Source organism: Manacus candei, unplaced genomic scaffold (genome assembly GCF_025592945.1).
Source record: "Manacus candei isolate 608988 ecotype Guabito, Panama unplaced genomic scaffold, ASM2559294v1 h1tg000054l, whole genome shotgun sequence".
Taxonomy (NCBI): Eukaryota; Metazoa; Chordata; class Aves; order Passeriformes; family Pipridae; genus Manacus; species Manacus candei.
The window spans coordinates 802588-823056 of NW_026138102.1; the positions used below are offsets into that span (position 1 = coordinate 802588).

Below are 20469 nucleotides of genomic sequence, written 5' to 3' on the forward strand. Positions count from 1 at the left end.
CAGAAAAAAACAGCTATTAAAGTTCCTTCCTTCCAAAAAGCAACAATTAATATTTAATTGCCTATTTTCCCTTTTCAAAGCTGCTCCTCCACAATTAGCACACACTCAGGTAAATTTGAGTTTAGCCGACAACATTCTGCTTCACCACAAAGTAAAGTGGAAATGCTGACAAGGGGCCTGGCTTTGAAGCATCTCAATGGACGTGGCTGCTGCATGAAAGTTTCTCTTTAGGAACTGCTCTGCAGAGGCAGCACAGCCCTGCATTTGGAAAGTCAGCAGCCACGGAGCAGCAGTGAACTGAGTGCGAGTGGAAAACCTGCCTACACCTCTGCCAGCTCCACAAACGAACCCGTGCCTCGGGTTTTTATGAGCCTTACCTGACACAGAGACCGTGTGTGACCTCACTCCCTGCTTCTCATTGTTGGCCAGCCTGTAAAAGAGAGGTTGGAATCGCTGAATGCTGTACATCCTTCAGGGGCACACGCTCGGGGAATTCAGCCCAACAGGCACCTACTGCAATTAGCAGGGCCGGTCCACCTCCCACAGCCAGGGGGAGAAGTCAGAGAGGAACCTACCATTTCAACCCCTCGGGGGAGTGAGAGCACATTTCAATTAAATGAGCGTGTGGAGTCTCAGAGACGGAGTAAATTTAAAGGCAAACACAAAACCCAAGTTGTACACACTTTTAAGATGTGTGTGATCTGTGCTTCTACTTTCTGTATGATCTGCTGGAAACAGTATGAACCGAGAGTTTGTCTGTAAGATGACTTATCCTGTACAATTTTGAATTAATTTACATATCAAGTAAAGGAAGAAAACCAATCACATTTAAATGTAGTTATGAATAAATGTTCATTATGTTTTGTATATATTATATATTGCTCACTATGTATAAATGTATTGCTCATTTTATATATAAATGTTCACTATATTATGTATATATTCTGTATTGTTCCTTATGTAGACATGTTCATTACATTATGTATATGTTATGTGTCTGTTATGTTACGTATAAATGTTCATTATTATCAGAAATTCTAACAAATTCTCCATGTTTTTTTCACTTACACATATATCCACAATATTAATGGTCAGAGCACACTGCACCACATGCTTTCAGAAATCAGGAATTTCATCTGGCACAGGCAGATCTCCCCAGATGCAAGATGCTGTTGGCTGGTAGTTTTATGTATCTGGTAAAAGCCCACTGCTCTGCTGCCAGACTCAGAGCATATGTGCTGCTCTTGTTAAATAGGCTCAAGAGTACCAATTTACTTTTGGTAAACTGTCCCAAAATTGGGAAGAAGCTTTTCCTTCAAACCTTATTTTACCCCAGAAATCCCTACCAATAAAAACAAGGTAACTTTATGTAATTAGGATGTTATTCTGTATTTCTAAGTTGTGTCTATTTAAGTAAAAAGAAATCTTCCTGTTCCATGAGTGCAGACTAAGTTTACCAGTTTTACTGTTTTCAGCCTCAACTTTAATTTCCTTTTCTTCCCTCAGTTTTAACCTCTCTCTTTCTACACCACGAGAAAGCTGCCTGGCTAGTGAGGACTGCAGCAGGACCTGTGTAGGAAGAGTAACCACTAATTCAGGAACAAGTTGTGTTCCACACTCCATCCACTAGTTAAGAAAGTAATAATAATAATTTAAGAAAAACAGAGAGGTTAAGACACTATAAAGCACTAAATGTCATTTGATCTTCCAACAGTTGTCACGTGCTACTGGATACAGGTGATTCTGCCTGACCCAGCCACTGGCACCAGGAGGGTACAAAATAATATATTAATAATAAATTAGAAATTTATTCTTATTTACCTTAAAGTCTGGGAGGGAGAAAAATGCAGAAGTATCTTAGCACCCTTTATAAGAATCATTAGATGCAGATAACATGCCTTAGCACACCTTGGATATGGTGTCACCATAAAACCAACCACAGGAAAAAACGCATCTCTATTTGCCTGACATAGATTAGCATTTTCTACACATCCACAATTATTATCAGAGGAGAGCTTTTCTATTTTACTATATTTAAAAAAATAAAGATGTTTTTACTATGTAGTTGGTATTCTTTATTACACTGAAACCAGATCCCAACTTAGACTGGCCCCATTATGGAAATTTTATTAGGAAAAGGTGACAGGACAGATTTATGATAAGGGCAAAAAAAGTATTTTCAGTATTTCACATAAAAAGAAAAGGGGACAAATAGGAAAAACAAGCACAGATCGACTCACAGATTGAAACCACAAGTCAAAAACTGTTCAGCATCACTCCTACAATTAAATTTACTCATGGACTCAAAAGAAATAGCCTGAATCTCACTCAAGTATTTTCCAATACATCCTGCTTCTGTTACTGTCAAATATGACTGATGTATTATGCACTTTTCCCCTCAGATTTTCCTTCTGGTACCTTTACAGTTTAATATTGCTGTGAGGTTTTTGTGCACCACCTGCTACCTGTTCTAGAATCCAAAACAAACAATAAAAATTAGGCCCATGTAAAAACTCCTAAAGCATCCTTAAGCAAAACTATTTTTCAAAACTTTTTTTTTTAATACATAAAACAGAAAAGCACAAAACTTACTTTGGTATTGATGGTAAAGCTCTTTCACCTTCTGTGTAAACAAGAAGAAAACAGGATTAAAGCTTTTATAAGTTTTCAAACAACCTCTCTCAAGGTGCAATGAGACAATAATCATCACAATCTCTCAGGAAACTTATTCAAAACAATGTTCTATACATATCTAAAGAGCAGTGTGTCAACACAACTCCTCCTAACCAGTGATACCTTTTGGCAAACTCTTATTGGAGGAAACAACATATACAGAACACAAAAGCTCTTTTATATTCTTAACAAATAACTCCAATAAATCACTTGCAGAAGGTGTGACACTATCTCATCTCTCTAGTAAGAAAATGCATTTCTTTTATCTTCAAGATGTCCTAAGTGCTAACATATAAATAAAACAATCCAAGCCAACTTGGATTTCCAAGTAAGACACCTGAAATAAATCATTAAAGCACGTAACTTATCATATTGATTTCACATTGGGTTGAGATTATACAATAGTAATGTTTAGTGCCAGCAAATAAGTCAGCTTTTTAAAAAGTATTTTCAAATTCTTGCCAGTCTTTCTTTGATAATGATAATTGTGTATAAAGGCTTGGATGTACATACTCAAGGTTTGTTTTTTTTTTTCTATTGGATTTGATGAGACACTTGGTATTTATGTGGGATGGGCAAGTTACTAATTCTTTAGTATAGAACCTTTAAAGTACATCGGAGTATGCAGGGAAGGAGAGAAGGTGGGTTATTAAAATGAGCTTCACTCTCTAAATCTATAGCTCTGATAAAGGGAGATAAAATGGAATAGCCACATTAACAGAAAATATTGACATACACTGTTTACACAAAATCATTGCCATTTGTTTCTTTCCTATGTTAAAATTTCTGAAATTTCCAGACATTAAAGAACTGCAGTTTCACCTCTGTGTATCACGGGACTGAGCACACAAACACCTGATACCCTGAAGCCAGGCTCAAATACAGTATTTTGGTACAATTTTTCTGCTGTCTGCAAGTAGAACAACATCATTTGGCTCAGCAGTGTAGGTCTGTTTTGATCTGTCTGATGGGGGCTGTTGAGAAGGAAGATGCAGGAAAGAAAGGAAACCAGGAGCTGCCATTTGGAAGACCTGGAGCAGCTCAGCAAAGTGACAAGAGCAAGCACCTGAAACTGGAGGGCAGAGGAAGGACAGTAAGACTATACAAGCACCATGAGGTGGGAGATAAAGGTATTGTGATACCTTTGTTAAAGTAAGTGATACCTTTTGGGGAAGGAAACAAAGGCAAAGATCCTTAGAGGGAGTGTGGAGTGATGAGTATGAGGTCAGTGGCACGAAGGTGTAGCCTGGCAATAAAAGACTGGGGGGTAGGTACCTCAAAAGAGAGACAGGCACAGGATTCAACCTGGATAAAACTGGGCAAAAGACATCAAACTTGGAGAAATAGGCACAGGAGCCCGGCCCACTTCTATGCAGGCCTCCCCAGGGCTGTGAAGATCACTCAAAAGAATCTTAAATTCTACCTGACACCTACATTACCTGTCAGGCATTAGTTGTGAAATCACAATGTGTTCTGGTTCACACCAAGATATGCTGCTACTACTGGTTATTCCAATGCTATCCCTACATTTGGCAATGGATTTAAGGGTTTAGAGGGTGCTGATTAATTACAAGTGTTACTGGTGGAACATACTTGCAGTCTATTGTTTCTAAAGGTTTAGAAAGATACAAACCTCTGTGATAAAAGAGCTTTATTAAACTGCACAGTTAACTTTATCATTCCATATTTTTAAATCAAGATAATATGTATAATTAATAAGCAGCTATTCAAACTGATTTTCCTTGCTCTTTAATATGTAGCTCCATCGCATATTAACTGCACACTATTCACAGTGTATTCTAAAGATGGAATTTTAATTTCCTCTAGGGCTTTTTTTTTGTATGTGTGTGGAGTATCATATTTGGGGACTTCAGAAAGATCAGTGAATGATTTCATTACACTTGCTAGGAATGATTTCATAATACTTTGCAGGGCCACGATGCTTCATATGTTCAAGGTACTGCCCTCAGAAAAGATCTCATTGTTTCTCCCTCCTCCAACCTCTCAAGAAAGGGAGAAATACCGCAGGTGGCAGCTGCCAGTGTGTGCTGAAGTCAAATACTACCTATCAAAAAGGATCTAAGGGAGATAAAGAGACAATCTAACTTTCCAGTGTGGTATTACATTTCCTTAACGAAGGGAATCTCATTCCATTCCTGCAAGCCTCCATTCAACTGACTGAACAGCCTCCTATCAGTGCAAAATGCAAAGCAAAGATCATAATAAATGATAATATATCATAACAAAACAAAACTTTGATTCCATTTTAACTGCAAATCCTTTCTACATGTTCTGTGTGATAAGGAGTGTATGAATACAAGTGGTCTTATGCAGTTAGTTGAGTAGCAGTATGACCCAGTTAAATGAGTGGAGTTTGGGAATGATGAAAGAAATTGAGGGAAAGGTAAAAGGAATTGAAGGAAAGGTGAAAGGAATTGAAGCTGTCCAGAAAACTGTGAGGAAAAGATGAGGATGGACAGAGAAAAGTAGAGACTCTAATGAATGTTAAACGAATGTTTGGTTCCAGGTTGGCTGGAAAACCAGGCAGCAGCATGCATGGGTCTGTTCCATCTCACCACGTTCCTTTTCACTGTTCCTTGCCAAAATCCATGGGGTATGTCTGGTTTTGTGCTCATTAGCATCAGAGTAACAGATCTGGCCCCCTGTCCTCGGGGTTGAGGGGGCTGGGAGATGTGGATAACACAGGCTCAGCCACGGGAAGAAAGAAGGATCACCTGGCATCACTTTTAAGACACAGCCTGATGCCTGCACTGACTGGCTACAGGACAACATCCCCCATCTGGCTGCTGGAGATGTGTGTCAAGGGCAGGGTCATAAATGGACAGGGGAAACTGGAAAAGCAAGCAGATGCTAGAAAAAGAAGGCATAAAAAAACCCCAAACACCCTACTGTTAAGTAGAATCAGAGATGTCCAGAGGTCGTAGTACTAGAGGCTGCCCAGAGAAGCTGTGGCTGCCCCATCCCTGCAAGTGTCCAAGGGCAGGTTGGATGGGGCTTGGAGCAACCTGGGATAGTGGAAGGTGTTCCTGTCCATGGCAGGGGGATTGGAAGGAGATTTTTAAAGGTATCAGCAAACCCTAACTACTGTATGATTCTTTCTATGATTCTGTGCCTCCTCTTTCATTGGAGAAAATTAAAAAATCCACACGAACTACTGATTTGCAGACGCCCACATGCTCTCTGGATACAAACTGCTCACTTCAGGCACTGGTTCCCACGTTGGTGCTCATCCTTTTAACAGCTTTTATCCCCAATATTCATTAGTACCCTTGTGGGTCTGAAGTCAGAATTCCTGACTAACAGCATCCCAGTAAAAGCATATGTTGTTTTTCACAAATTGAAACCCACAACATTTTTCCCAGTTCTATATTCTGTTAAAAAAAAGGGATATGTGTGATTGTATTGGAGTGTCCACATTCAGGTGTTTCATTGTGAGGAGAATCCAGGGCTGTCCCATGGCACACACAGCCAGTTCCAGATGGCTCCAGCAGCCCCCCTGCATTCTATGTTGGGAATTTTTGCTGATGAAGTGCAAGTTGTAAAGAATGTGTGATGAATGTGTATTTTAATGATAATTATCAAGTCTGGGTGTCACAGAGGCAATGGGGGAATGGTGTGGAGGCAGCTAGCACAGGACAGGCTCTGGTTTGTTCCCAGAGCAGCCACCCCAGCAGCCCCGTGGCTACCAAAACTTTGACAGCACCCACCCAACACCTTCCACCACTCCTGTAACCCCAGGCTCCAGGAGATGTGAAAAGAACCCTCAGGTATTTTGATTTACCACAGTGTAAACTGTCCCCACCTGACTGAAATGATTGTGAAAACAAAATCAGCAAGGGGTCAAACTAGTCCAAGAGGTAACAGCATCCTCAGAATGTGAACACATGTTGCCATTTCATTAAAATGAAAATGATGCTCATGGTTAAACACCTCCTAAACTAAAGTTTTTATCAGTTCCACTTTTTATGATTTTTTTCATTTGTGCTCTTTGCCTGTAAGTGTTAAGTGTGACAATGGAAACCAAGTATTAAATGTAAAGTTTCCACACTGGTCTAAGGGGACCTGTATATTAAAATATTTATGAAAAATAAAACAAACTGAGTGGAAAAATGCCAAACACTGTCCAGGTCTTAAACATTTCCATGCTCTCACCAAATTAAGAGCAACTGGATCATTAATGGAGAGCAAGACAGATATCACAAAAATGGGCTCTATTAGTAATCAAGAAGGACAATTTATGAGGAGACTTGCAATAAACATGCAAATTTACAACAAAGAGGGGCCGAGAAAGCTCAAAGGGGGGATAAAACACATCTGTTGGATCAAGAGTTGCTACATGATTTGCTTCTGATGTGTCTTATACAGTCAAAGTTCACTGTGGGAGGGATCTGGGAACGCAGATCAGGGTGGGGACAACTCTCCTACAAAATGTTTAATTAATGTATTGAGTATTGCTATGAACTTCAAAAAAAGAAACCTCAGACAAAAGAAACCCACAATTTATTTTAACCAGAGGGGTTCTCTTCATGTATGCATAAAGAGGACTGTTCCCAAAGTGCTCCATGATGTTCCTTTAACTAAACACTGTCATTTGCTCCATGTTAAAATTCCATATTATCAGAGTATCACTCAAATAAACACACTGCATTAAATGCATTGATTTATTCTGCATTCACATGTACCAGCAAACTTCAGTGCAAGGCACAGGAAAATCAGGGATATTGCCCTTCACAGAGCTTAGGGAATCTAGAAGATGTAAGAGCTCACGATAAGCAAGTCAGGTCAGAGCAAGACAAGAATTAGAAAAAGTGCAAAGAGAGTGAGTCAATTTTTTTGGCAACTTCAGCAGCAATAAGTCAGGATCCTCGTGCCCAGCTGATAAATGAGATGGCAGCTGCTTGTATGCACCAGGTATTAAAAAAGGACATGGTGAATCCTGTAGAGATTTGGACTGGGAGCTGCTCCCTTGCTTGGGCAAGAACAGGTAAGAAAAGGAAAGCCAGTAATAGCACTGGCAATGCAGAGTGAACAGACCAGATTTCTGAAATGCCACCAGTGTGGAAGTAGCAAGAACTGCACACAGTCCACATGTCTCCCCAAAAGAAAAGCAGAGACAGAGTCAGAGCTATCCACTGACTCAGTAATACACAGAGAGGCAGGGAGAAGTAACGTGTTAAGACATGAAAAAGTTTTAAAAGCTCAACTGTGGCTACTACAGTTCAGGCTGAAAAACAGCCAATCCACTGGTATTAGAATGAAAGTGTGGGGAGTGAATAATAAGGACTGTAACAAACCCCAAACCAAGATTTTTCAGAAAAGAAGAGGCACAAAGGACAACTGCTCACAGGAACAGACTAGTCTAGCAAAATGAAAATCTTGGTTTGTGATGCCTATTTTACTTTTAGAACAATAAACTATCATTTTGGTGTCAGTTCTGGGGCAAATGCTTCATCATCTCTGGGTTGTGTACCAGGTTGGCTTGGAAAGCTGACTTTGTGTTGAGGGAAGATTTTCATTTGTATGGAGATAAGGCTGCACAACTAACCTAAGTTATAACAAAGCTGCTTGTGTTGGAGCTAAAGGTCAGTCACACACACTAGGGGTCAGAAATACTAAACAAACAGGCAAACTTAAGAATAATATGAACAACTACTAAATGTTGTCATAGCATCTAACACCTTAAAATCACATTTCTTCATTACTGAATGACTGAGTTTCAGTCTGGGTATGTTTTGTGCCATGCACAGATGCTACAGATGGACCTGAACTATGTTAATAATGTCACCCCACTTGAGTAACTAGAGAACAGGGAAAACCAGTGGCACAAAAAAGCAAGTGCGTGGCTAAAAAGGGACTCAGTTTCAGATTGGAGAGATGCTGGGACAGTTTGTGTATCTTCCTGTATTACAAGTAGGGAAGAAGGACATAGTTGTTTTAGAAAGTGGAAAAGTTGGACGAATTTCCACATGTAAAGATTAGTACATGAGGACAGAAAACTGCATTCTTGAGCAGCCTTGTTTGGATGTTTTTCCACAACAAAAGCTGACTGATATTAGAAAAAATTGTAATGAAATTAATTAGAATTCTCTCTTTAAATCTAGGTGTACCTGCACTCTCATCTCACTGCTTCCAGCTTGTGAGTTGCTATAAAAACTGACTGATACTCCAAAATGCATCATTGCTTTAGTTCTATTTTATGAGAGAAACTCAGGAGACTTCTCTTTACGTTGTTATTTTTTAAACAGACATGTTTTGAGTATCCAGGAGGAAGGCAGAAATTTAAAAAACATCACTAGCCAGAACCTTATCCAAATGCTTTCTAGCCAAAATTTCCACTTGTATATTAGGGAATCACATTAAAAGATAACACAACCTTGTTAGGAGTGCCTTTAACTACAATTTACTCCTGTTACTTAAGTCTAGAATCAGTGTAAGGCAGTGATTGCTGACAACTAGTCTAAATTATCAGCCATTAAGTAATTTTTGATGGAGTGACATTTACTATCAGTGTTCCTCAGAACAAAAACACCTCACGGCTCCTCCCTGAAAGGAAAGAGCTTCCAAGTGAGAGTTTTGCTGCTGCCTTGTGCCTTCTATTCAAATGCAAAATAATCTCTGAGTAGATATGAGTGCAGGAACCACCAGACTGAACATCCTCTTACCTTTCTGTGGCCTGATAATGAAGGATTGCGTGGCTCCGTTCACCAGCCGGCAATACCCGTCTATCAGGTCTGCCATGTTCTCTGCAATGGTTAAGGATGGTGCTGTCACTGTCAGAGGCTACAGAGGGGAAAAAAAAACAAGGCACCAACAAAGAGGGATTATTGTAGTTGCAAACACTGAGCAGAACAGCTGTGTCATTGCATCAGAACTTCACACACGCTTGCAAACAGTAAACAGAAAACTGGGGGAGAGCAGAGAACCACCAGAGAGATTCTCACTTTACCTTTCGTGTAGCAGATTTCCAACAGGAGGTTCAGAAAGCACAACTGATAAAACCCTCCACCCACATGTAATACTAATTTGGGTTTATGAAGTGGCTTGCTGGCTAAACTTCCAGTCAAGCCCTGTCCAATACAACTGCTATGACTTTATTGCTCTATTCACAATTCTGCAGAAGCTGCTTATTCCTTAAAGCCCTCACAGGTGCTATCTTTTTTCCCACTCTTTGCAGCAATTTATTCTTTGCCTAAAAACAACCCCTCCCAATTTGAAGACAGGTAATAATAATAACAATAAAAAATAAAAGATGGACAGTGGAAAAAGAGATGAGAAACATACAGACAAGCTCTTAATTTTAATATCAACATTCATCATCCTCTGCACAGATCTGACAACTTCCCTCAGTCCTCCCTCCTCTACCAAAGTGAGTGCTTCCTGGTGCACTGGACCGAGGAAAAGATGTGATTTCACCTTCAGTGCTGCCTCCATGTAATCCCAAAAAACAACTGCTCTCTTTTTCACATTTCCTTTATTCACAAAAGGAAAATTGCTCAGTTCCCTCTTTAGGACACAGTATCATGCAGTGCTATTAAACCACACTGAAGAGCTAATATTTTTACATTAAGCTTCTTGTAAAAATATCAAAGTCTAAAAGCACGAGACACAAAATTTAAAACACATAATGACCTCTAAATGTGCTTTAACACCAAACCCAGAACAAGAGTACAATATACAGAATATCCACATTAAGAGCATACTAATCTCCACCCCTTCCCAGGAAAACGAAAGTTAGTAGTAGTTTGTCACAACTGTCAATAACATACCTCAGGTGCACCTGCTATCTTGAGTTGCAACATCCCTTTTCTGTCCTTGTCTTCACTGTTTGAATACTGAATAGTTTGCACTTGATTGAAGTCTGCCAGATGAGTTGGCTGCAGAAAGGCCACAAAAAAGTGGGGGGAAAAAAATCAAAATTACAGCAAAATACTTCACCTTTATCCCTGATGCTGCAAAAGCACACGGAGACTTTGATCTCCAAACTACACTTGCAGGAATCTGTTCCTCTGTTTCTTTCTACAGTTCCATTACCACTGGCTAAGAACACACAATTATCCACAGTGCCTGGAAAATTAATCCAGCACCACCACTGTGCCCACAGAGGTCACTGTTGAGTAACTCCAGGAACATGCCGAAGAGGGAACAACCTCTTGGATGTTAAGAGAGAAAAACCTCAACGGGGAAACCACATGGAGTCTGTGCTCACAGCTACTCAACATCCCTCCAGACTGCTGGAAAATGTATGTTTTTATCCCAGACCACAATCTCGTATCTGACCAACAGCTGTATAAGCTGAGCTGCAGCTCTCCTGTGTTGAATTCTGTGTTTAACTCAGAGATCACCCTTGTCATTCCCCCTTGTGTGACAGTTCAGTTCACTTGGTTGCTAAGGCAGTAACTGAGAAGAAACCCACCCAAAGAGAAGCAGACTTACATTTGCACCCTTGTCTGTCAGGTAACTGATTCCTTCTTCTGGGCCAATTGCCAGTTCTACTGAAATAATCCAGCTTGACTTCAGAACCAAAGGAGAAAGACAGTGCAAAATTTCAATAGTAAGACAAAACCTTGCTAAGAAATACTATCCTCCATCATTACAGTTACAGGTTTCAGTAATTAACATCTAGAAGCTTTTTAAGCTCTTCAAACATTTTAGAAATATATTAAAATCAAGTAATTCTGTAAGCAGCAAAACTCCTCATGACTGGTTTCCGGGGGATCCCTGCTACTCAAAATGCATTTCCATGTGTTTTATCTTAGGTCTACATGAGAACTATGGATTTCCTCTATTTCCTCTTCTCATGGACACTGATGTTCAAGTTCTAATTTCTACTCTAGTGTCCATTTTCACAGAATTTGCAGACTTACAGCCCTTCCTCAAAATTTTTTTGAAATGAGTAGAGATTAACAGGCATTAGAACAAAATTTACTAACAAGAGAAGCTGAGAAGCCTCATCTGCTCACGAAAACAGCTGAGAAAAGCACTTGACTTCCACAAGCAAAGCACCAATAAAAATATTTAATAGCATACAATTCTTACCCTACTAATGAATGATGTTTGTTTTTTTTTAAACAGTCAGTGGAGAAAGTTGTAAATAAAATCAATAAATACATTTTGTTGTTACTGAAATCCAATTGTCTCTACATCAAAACAGAAACTAAGCAAACAATTAGTGCCGAACTAAGCAAATGAAATTAGATTTATAACAGCATGTATTGTGGTGATTGTCACATTCCTCTACTTACACCAAGAGCACACTTGAAGCATTCCTTGTCAAATCTGTACACTGGAGAGAGGATCTCAAAGAATTTCAAAATACTTTCTTCTCTATTGAGGTTGGCAAATTGTCGAAATGTTTGCTGGATTAATTTCCGTAGTGTTTTGGCCTGGGTATTAAAATATTCGGAGAACAACTATTTTAAATCTCATCAGTGAGAGGCATTTTAAGAGTTTTGCTCACTTAGCAGCACAAACAGTGTCTTTATCAATGAAAAGCAGACAATTCTCAACTAAAAAAAAGAAGCTTCAAAATATAAGTAACAGTTCTGCCTTTTAAATTTCTGCTATATTATAGAGGGGATGTCTTAACTAATAATATCTTGAATAAATTATAGTAAAAGACAACATGTTAATCTTTCCAGGAATATTTTTTTTAGATTCCTCATTCCCCCAACTTCTGAACTGAGTACCAATACAAAACCACAGCAATTTATACCTTCATACAAGGTTTTAAACCTCAATCACCCTTCTCTCTCTTACCTGGTAATAACAAGCCAGCTGTAGCTGTATCTTTATCTCTGCACACAATAATTTAAGACTATCCATTACATAGTGGATTCTTTCAGTCTCACAAGATGCAAAGTAACTTCCATATAAAAAGGTAAAATTTAAATAGTAAGTGAAATGTAAAAAGTATAGCAAATACGTAGATTAACTATTTTAACTATATTGCATATAATTTTATGGACTATTTCCAGGGTGTAAATAACCACTTGGAGCAGTACATATCAATCTTCCAACATCTAGGGCAGAGCAAGACACCTAATTACACATCCTGAAAGAGAAAGCAAGTAAAGGATATAAGAACTACAAGGACAAGCTATATCAAGATTCATGAAAAGTGAAGTATCTGTCTGTATATAAGTATAATCCCTGGAAAGGCTGCCACTCATGAAACTAAAAACAGGACCTGAGAAGCAATCTCTAACATGCCCCCAAAGTGAACAAGCAATCAAGAATCCTGAATTAAAATATCTGCCTAAAGTGACTCAATGGGCTTAAAAGACCATTTCTAATGTACCTTCCAACTAACAACAACGAACAGAAGCAAAACCAGCTTATCTTTGCAAGATGCCAAGGTTAAGACAGGAATTACCATTGTTCCTGCACCCAAACATATCTGAATGTCCCATTGTAACAGCAATAAAACTCCTTTATTCTTTCACTTTGCCTGTTAAAGCTCCAGGCACTAAACAAATATCAACTTCCTTTTCTCATTAGCACTTCCAGCCAGATCAGGCACTCATTTTTAGTAAGCCTTAACAGAACACTTAGAAGTCAAAACAGCAAGAATTTTTTATCAAGAGTGTTCAGAAGGAACGCCAGTAGCAGTGATCCAGGGTTGTTGCACTTTCACATCCAAAATAATGATCAGTTTTGCAATGATGCATATACAGGTTGAAAAAACCCTTATCCCTGAACACATTGTTGTAAAGTTAACAAAGAAATCTGTCACTTTGGTCTAATTTCAAATTACTGTGTCAATTTAGCAGAACCTTTCAGCAACTATCAGGTGGATCATTACTCTAACCAGGCTGCAGAGCTGGGTAAGACAATAGAGCATCTGGCAACCAGGAGAACTCCCTTCTGCATCCAGAGCTGCCTCAGACTTTGTTGGGACTCCCACATCCTACACTGGACCTTTCTGTTATCTTTATTTTTACTGAGAAAACCAACAACAAGGGAACTGCAAACCTCAGCCTTAGCTTATCACCTGGCAAATACGAGGACCAAGTCACTACAAAACAAAAAAAAAAAATCTGCCAGCTGAAGTTGTCCCAATTATTTCAGCTACTCAGTTGTTTAAAGATACTTTATTGGGTCCGTGGTTTGTTTTCCAGACCCGTTCCCACACGACCTTTACTGCCATGAATACTGACATGTGTTACCTGGCTTTTTCCAGTCCACCAAGAACTACTCCTCGCTTTAACACTGAGATCATTAGCAAAGGTGTAAAGACAGAAAGTCAGTCAGAACCATAGACTGGTTTGGCTTGGAAAGGACCTTAAAGATCATCCAGTTTCCAACCTGCTCCCATGGATAGGGACACCTTCCACTAGACCAGGCTGTTCCAAGCCCCATCCAACCTGGCCTTGGACACTTCCAGGGATGGGGCATCCACAGCTTCTCTGGGAACCTGTTCCAGGGCCTCACTACCCTCACAGGGAAGAATTTCTTCCTAATATTGAATCTAAAACTACACTCCTTTAGCTTAAAGCCATTCCCCCTTGTCCAATCACTTGCCCAAAGTCCCTCTCCAGTCCTCTTGGAGCACCTTTAGGCACTGGAAGGGGCTCTAAGGTCTCCCCACCCTTCCCTTCTCCAGGTTGAAAAGGCCCAAAAAACACACCACCTCCATAACAGAAGGGGGGCATCTATCATAAATATCTGCAAATGGCAACCTCAAAGGAAATGCACTGAAAACTTGCTCTTAAAAGCTTGTCTAAGAACCATTTTTTTCCCTCTGCATTTGTTCAAGGCAGAGAGAATCAAGAGAAATAAGTAATTTCATATTTCACGGCCATCAGGAGCCCTCCTTTGCCTACCAGTTCAAAATCATTGGTCTTCACAAAGTGCAAGAGTCATTTAAGAATTTGGACTGATCCTAGATTATTTTGAATAGGGATTTAATTTTCATTAAAAAGCAAACCCGCTTTTCCTTCCCTTGTTTTTTCCTCTTCATACATCCAACCATTTTTTTCATGACTTTGCAAAGCTCTGCTCAGCTTCACCTTCTGGCAATTTCTGCTTCTTCTTTCTGCTACTCTCCCCCTTTCAGGATTTCTAAAGAGCAGTTTTCTTGGTCAGTCAGTTTTCTGGCTCCACAATCCCATTTTTGAGACCGTTATTCTTACTTTTTACGTCTGGAGCCTTTCACCACAATTTCTCCCGATAGCAGGGAATACAGTTTCAGATAATTGCTTAAATTAAAATGCAGAGGGATTACTTAAATCCACTTGACTTCATTAGCTCCTGATTTTCAAAAGTCTTTTGAAACAAAACCCTGTCATGACAGACCTTTTCTATTTACCCATTTAAATCACAATGCAAATCTGAAGCTGAATTCTATTATTTCTATAAAGCACCACTGCCTACCAAAACCAGCTCCAAAATAGCAATTTATGACTTATACTTTCATGTATGAATGGTAAATAGGTATCTTAACCAAGACATTCATATCAAGGTGGCTGTAGCTGTAAAATACTTGGTGACCAGTCCTAATCCCCCTTTTCAACACATGTTGAGAAAAATTTGCATTTTTTACTCTGAGAACATATGGACTTCAATAGGAGTGAGATTCAAGTAATGTTTATAGTCTTAACTGGGATTAACATAAGTAGAAATTACTGGAAATCTTCCTTGAATGAGCTGGATAGAGTTTCAAGCAAGGAAGGCAGAGCATGCCTTATCAAGTTGCCAGTAAAAAATGCTTTTTTCTGTCCCCTTCCTCTTTCTCCAGAAGTCTCATTTTTCTTTTGAGGAAGAAAAAAAAAAAAAGTTATTTGATATATGAGGATCCAAGGACTTATTTTGCATTTCTGTCCCCAAGGTTTGAGAGGCAGAGCTGTGCCCCTCTCACAGAAGCTCACCAAGGCCATGTGAATCCCTGTTATCCCAGTCCTGCCAGATGCATGGCTGTATTACCAGGATTTAGATCCTACCAATCCGATAAACAGCTTGGATGTTTTTTCACCAAGAAAGCACAACTGCACAGCAATTCCCTCAGCACTATACAGTGAAAATGATAATGCAATTTTCAGATTTCTGACACTTTTTTCTTTAAAGTAGTATAGGATTGACTGGAACTATAATTACCTTCACTGAATCTAGTAAACTCTTCGGGAAAAAACGTCTCAAACCAACATCCTTCCTGAAAAAAAAAAATACACATGGTATTAATATCCAAAACATTGCATATTATTATAATGCTCTTTTTCAGGGTGGTGTTTTGGGCCTGTTTTCTGCTTGTTTTGCTTTTTAACTGGCACATACAATATAGCAAACAACTTTCATGGTAAGGTCATTGGCAATCTCAGAGCAACACAAACAGTACAACTAAAACTCCAAGCATGGCCACTTCCATGGCAAATGAAGGATAGCAGCACCTCTAGTTTCAACTCAAAAGGATATTGCATTTAAACAGGTACCTTTGTGGGAAGTCTGTTACTTGAAATGTTGGCGTGGGCACAGAGGAGTTTTGAGAATAAAGCCAGTTCTTTGTAAATGTTTTAAAAATTTAAAGAGTATTGAAAAACTATTCTTATTCAGGTGAAGAGGGAGCAACATGAAAATGGAAAACTGATAAACCCCTATTAGAATGGAGTAGGAGATACAACACAGACTCACAGAATGCTTTGGGCTGGAAGGGACCTTAATGACCATCTAGTCCTTCCACTACACCAAGTTGACCAGAGCCCCAACCTGGCCTAAAGTACCCAGGAATCCATATAGGAATCCTCATGATATCACCTCACTAAGCATGTTGACTGCCATTCCACTACTGTTTTACCCTCTGAAGAACTATAATTAAAGTCCCTTTAAATTTCTACTGTCATTTTTTCCTCATATGGACCATCCAACGTTTAAATTTGCAGCTTTTTTCTTCCATATAATCTCAATTTTTGTATTTGTAAGTCAGGATCCTAATTCTGCCTGTTAGCTTGAATGCTGCAAACTAAATTACATGGAGCTCACCTTCACACTTAGGTGTGTAGCCCTGGTTTGAAAAGCAGAGCCATTAGATTAAACATTTGTGTCATGTGCAGCACCCAGTTTAGGTCTAAGGTGTGTTTGTTCCACCACAACTAAACATGAGCTTCAAAATAAGTCCTTGAGAAGTTGCCAGGGATATGTTGGTGCAGAAGATGACCTCTGTACAATCAGGTGTAAAAACATTGTGTGACCATGAACTACAGTATTAGCAAAAAATCTGTGTGTAAAGAAGGAAAAAATAAGTGAAAAGTGTAAATAGGAAAAGAATTTATATCCTTTGCCTCTCAAAGGTGTTACTGATTTCTTTCCCTTTCAATTTAAGAGGTTACCATCTCTTTCAAACACTCTTATCTGCTTCTGGAGCAAGTATGAAAGCAAGCTTTCCATGCTTTGAACATATACAGAAATACATCTGGAATTCTTACTTTTGGCAAAGAAAGAAAAGGCCTTTAGCAAGCAGAGATATTCAGGATTTATTTACTGCTACCTAACGGCACAAGAACAAAGCCAACATTAAAGTCAATATAAAAAGCTCTCTCAAAAGAGAATAAACCAGGATATTTTTAAAGCTCTCTGAAGATGAGCAGTACACAATTCCATACCAAAAACATCCTTAGCTAAGAGGAGCAGAACGTTCCTGTGCACACGAACACTGGCATCTGTGCAATGACAGTAAGCTGCAAGATTATAAAACTTCCATAAATGTTAATTCCTTTGATGCATTTCTTCTCAAATGCAAATGATATGCAGTTTATCATCCCACACAGTTACAATGAATCTCACATACTATTACCATCTCAGTAATATGCAAAGACATTTTGACAAGGGATATATTAGTTTAACACTAGGCATTTGAGGGAGAGATGGTGGTTTTGAAACGAAGCTCCTGCATCACCCCAGTATTCCACATCTTAACAGTCCTGCAGCACCTAGCTGTGACCATCTCATTTGACTCATTACTAAAACAAGTTGTACAGTGGCCTTTTGTACTGATCTGAGTGCAACAAATTAAGAAATTCTTATGCAGAGTACAATGGACCACAACTCTTAATAATTAAAATTTATTAATAAAACAGTGTTTAGCTGAGATCGCAAATTTATTTACCGGAAGAGAATTTAATGTAACAACCACAAAGATTTAATGCCCTGCTCCACAACAACCTATGGATACCTATAAATAAGAGAATAAACACAGGAAATTGGAACATACAAACAGTTTCAAACACACAACCTACACACTCCTGCCCAGCTGTGCTGCGTGGGGGTGAAATGGCCAGCAAGGGAGACACCAACTCAGTCATCTGCTTTCTGATTGCCAGCAAGAGATAATGAGATCCTGGTTCATACAGCTCTACTACAGCTTTGTGTTTAACCTCATCTACTCCAGCCTTCTTGTGGGGCTTAAATGTAAATTCTTTTATTTTTAATGTATAAAGTTCAATAGGATTAATAAAACAACAACTGCAAATAGATGATGCCGCTTGTCATATAATGATAAGCAGCTTTAGGCAACATATATCTTTGTTTGTATTTTTTTATCTCAACTGAAGTTACAACAACAAAGTAACATTAAATTAACATAATACACTTTAACATGCTTTTTACCAAATTGTGGCTGCAGCTGTTCCTTCCTATAGCTCCCATTTCTGTAGTTGTAATTATCCCTGTTCTATGTTAACAGGCTTCACATTTATTATGAAAGAATTCTTCTTTCATTCCATGAAGGCCCAACTATTAAAGGCTACTTAACAGTTTGATTCTATCTACCATTTCCCATCCAGATCTGGCTTTGTATGACAATCTGATCAAAGACAAATATACATCAAATAGACATCTGACAAAGACAGGCAAGGAGCAATCACACACAATGAAAAAAAAAAAAGGCCATTTAAAAATTGTTCTCAGCTGGTTAAGTGCCTCATGATGTACCAAAACTAGCAGCCCCCCTCAAAAATTAACAAAAAGCCTCTCTTGAGCAATAAATATTTCTTATGTAGTTAAATCTTTATGGGCTACTAAGGTGGTAAGATCAAATTAGTACGTTTTGGTAATCACTGGCATGTTTTGCAGACTCTTATTAGCTTGTAATTATCTATACTATAGTCAGTTGAAGGTGTTTTTCATTTCTCTCAGCTATATCTCAAAAAAAATCACATCTTGCTTCTCAAACCCAGGATATTTCTACTAGTGACTACAGACAAAAAACTAAAGTCCTTAAAAAAATACCCTTAATTCAAACAAAACTGAGGCTTTAAAAATCCCACATAGATAGAGGAGCACTACAGAAACACCAACTACTCTACAGATAAGCAATCAATTCATCAAAGTTATCTTTTTATTACAATCATACAATTTCCCCAAAAATCCTTGTGAATTTACTGACTGTATCTTCCACCTCCAAATGTTCTAATTTCACACCTCTAAAAGTTAGCACACACTGTCATTAAAAATAAGGAAAAAAAAATAGAGACTTGATTGCTACACCAACCTTTTATCCCAATTTTATGTTAAACTGTACAGCATCTTTTCACAAAGGTAATTAGTAGTGATGAGCATATCACTGGTGCACAAATGTCTGAAACTCATTCCACTGTATAAACACAAATATACCCAGTTTTCAATCCCTGAAGCTTCTAAAGGACTTTGGTTTGTCTGAACTGCAGCCATCTCCTGTACCATATGATTAAGCAACCAAAATACTCTCAGTACAAGGATGCTTCTTGGTCCTCTTAAAATTTGGGATACACAGATAAATAATGAACTTGTTAACTGCAAAGTCAGAACTCAGAAAATGCAAACTGGGCAAACAAAGAAAAACAATACCACAAACATTTTCAAGTAACTCAAACTTTGCCACAGATGAATGACCACTGAGGAATGCAACTGGGCACAGAAACACATTTAGGAACAAAATCACCTTAGAACTAGAGTTGATGAACCCCATAATCATTAGCAAAATTGCTAAAAATCATAATAAGCCAAGTTCAAACAACTCCAAACCTGTTTCACTGGACCACAGTTAAAGATGCTCTTCCTACTTTTACACCTTCAGGTTTCATCATCATTTTCTTACTTTAAAGCATCTCAACACACTTGGAATTAAAAACTACAGCAAAAATGTTCTGCTATTGAACTGAATTTAATGTTCCTGATGAAAGAAGAGAGTTCAAACCTCGAGCCAGAACACAATACTTACTCTAACACTTCATAGTTGGACTTCTTTTCTAATGCATTGCCTCTCATCTCTCCGTAGGATCTCCTGAAGTCAGGAAAAATATTTGAAAGCAACAATTATTGGATGATCCAGCCTAAAAACTACAACATCAATTTAGTCAAATCTTTCACTTACCATCAGAAAACACTGCCAGAAAGAATTACAGTATAAATAGCAGTACATTATTCTTCTACCTAAACAGATACTTATTTTACAAATTAATTGCATTTTCAGAACCACTTCAAACCACTGCTGCTAACAAAAGAAGTGCCCCAACCTGCCCCTCAGCAGCTCTTCTCCACCTACAGAGACCTTTGTAAGAGGACTCTGGGCATGGAACAGGGAGAACCAGAGGAAGCAGGGCACAATGAAAACTTTAATGTTTCAACCCAGGCATATTCACATTAAAAAAACAAACTAATAAATAAGATAAGCTGTTGTCAGGAGAAGGCTGGGTTGTCGTTTTCACGGAGAAAGTGGACCAGGAACGCTCAGGGTAAGAGTCTAAGTAGTCATCTACTAGAAATGTCTCATGAAAATGTTCTGAAGAGCCACAGCTTTCGAAACAGGGA

The 20469-nt window shown here is 38.7% G+C and overlaps 1 protein-coding gene across 16 annotated transcripts in view; it reads right to left on the reverse strand.

Annotated features, from left to right (window-relative positions):
* The window catches only part of PTK2 (protein tyrosine kinase 2), a 190770-nt gene that overhangs the window by 54169 nt on the left and 116132 nt on the right, over positions 1-20469 (reverse strand). For 15 of the 16 annotated variants that reach the window (XM_051802056.1, XM_051802045.1, XM_051802044.1 and 12 more), the window contains 8 exons: positions 19880-19942; positions 15787-15841; positions 11937-12077; positions 11128-11205; positions 10461-10568; positions 9357-9474; positions 2593-2623; positions 378-430 (listed from right to left, as the gene is read on the reverse strand). In XM_051802056.1, the coding sequence (XP_051658016.1) occupies positions 378-430; positions 2593-2623; positions 9357-9474; positions 10461-10568; positions 11128-11205; positions 11937-12077; positions 15787-15841; positions 19880-19942 (647 nt within the window). Of the gene's footprint in view, positions 1-377; positions 431-2592; positions 2624-9356; positions 9475-10460; positions 10569-11127; positions 11206-11936; positions 12078-15786; positions 15842-19879; positions 19943-20469 lie in introns of those variants that run through there. The other variant, XM_051802058.1, reaches the window with a different exon arrangement.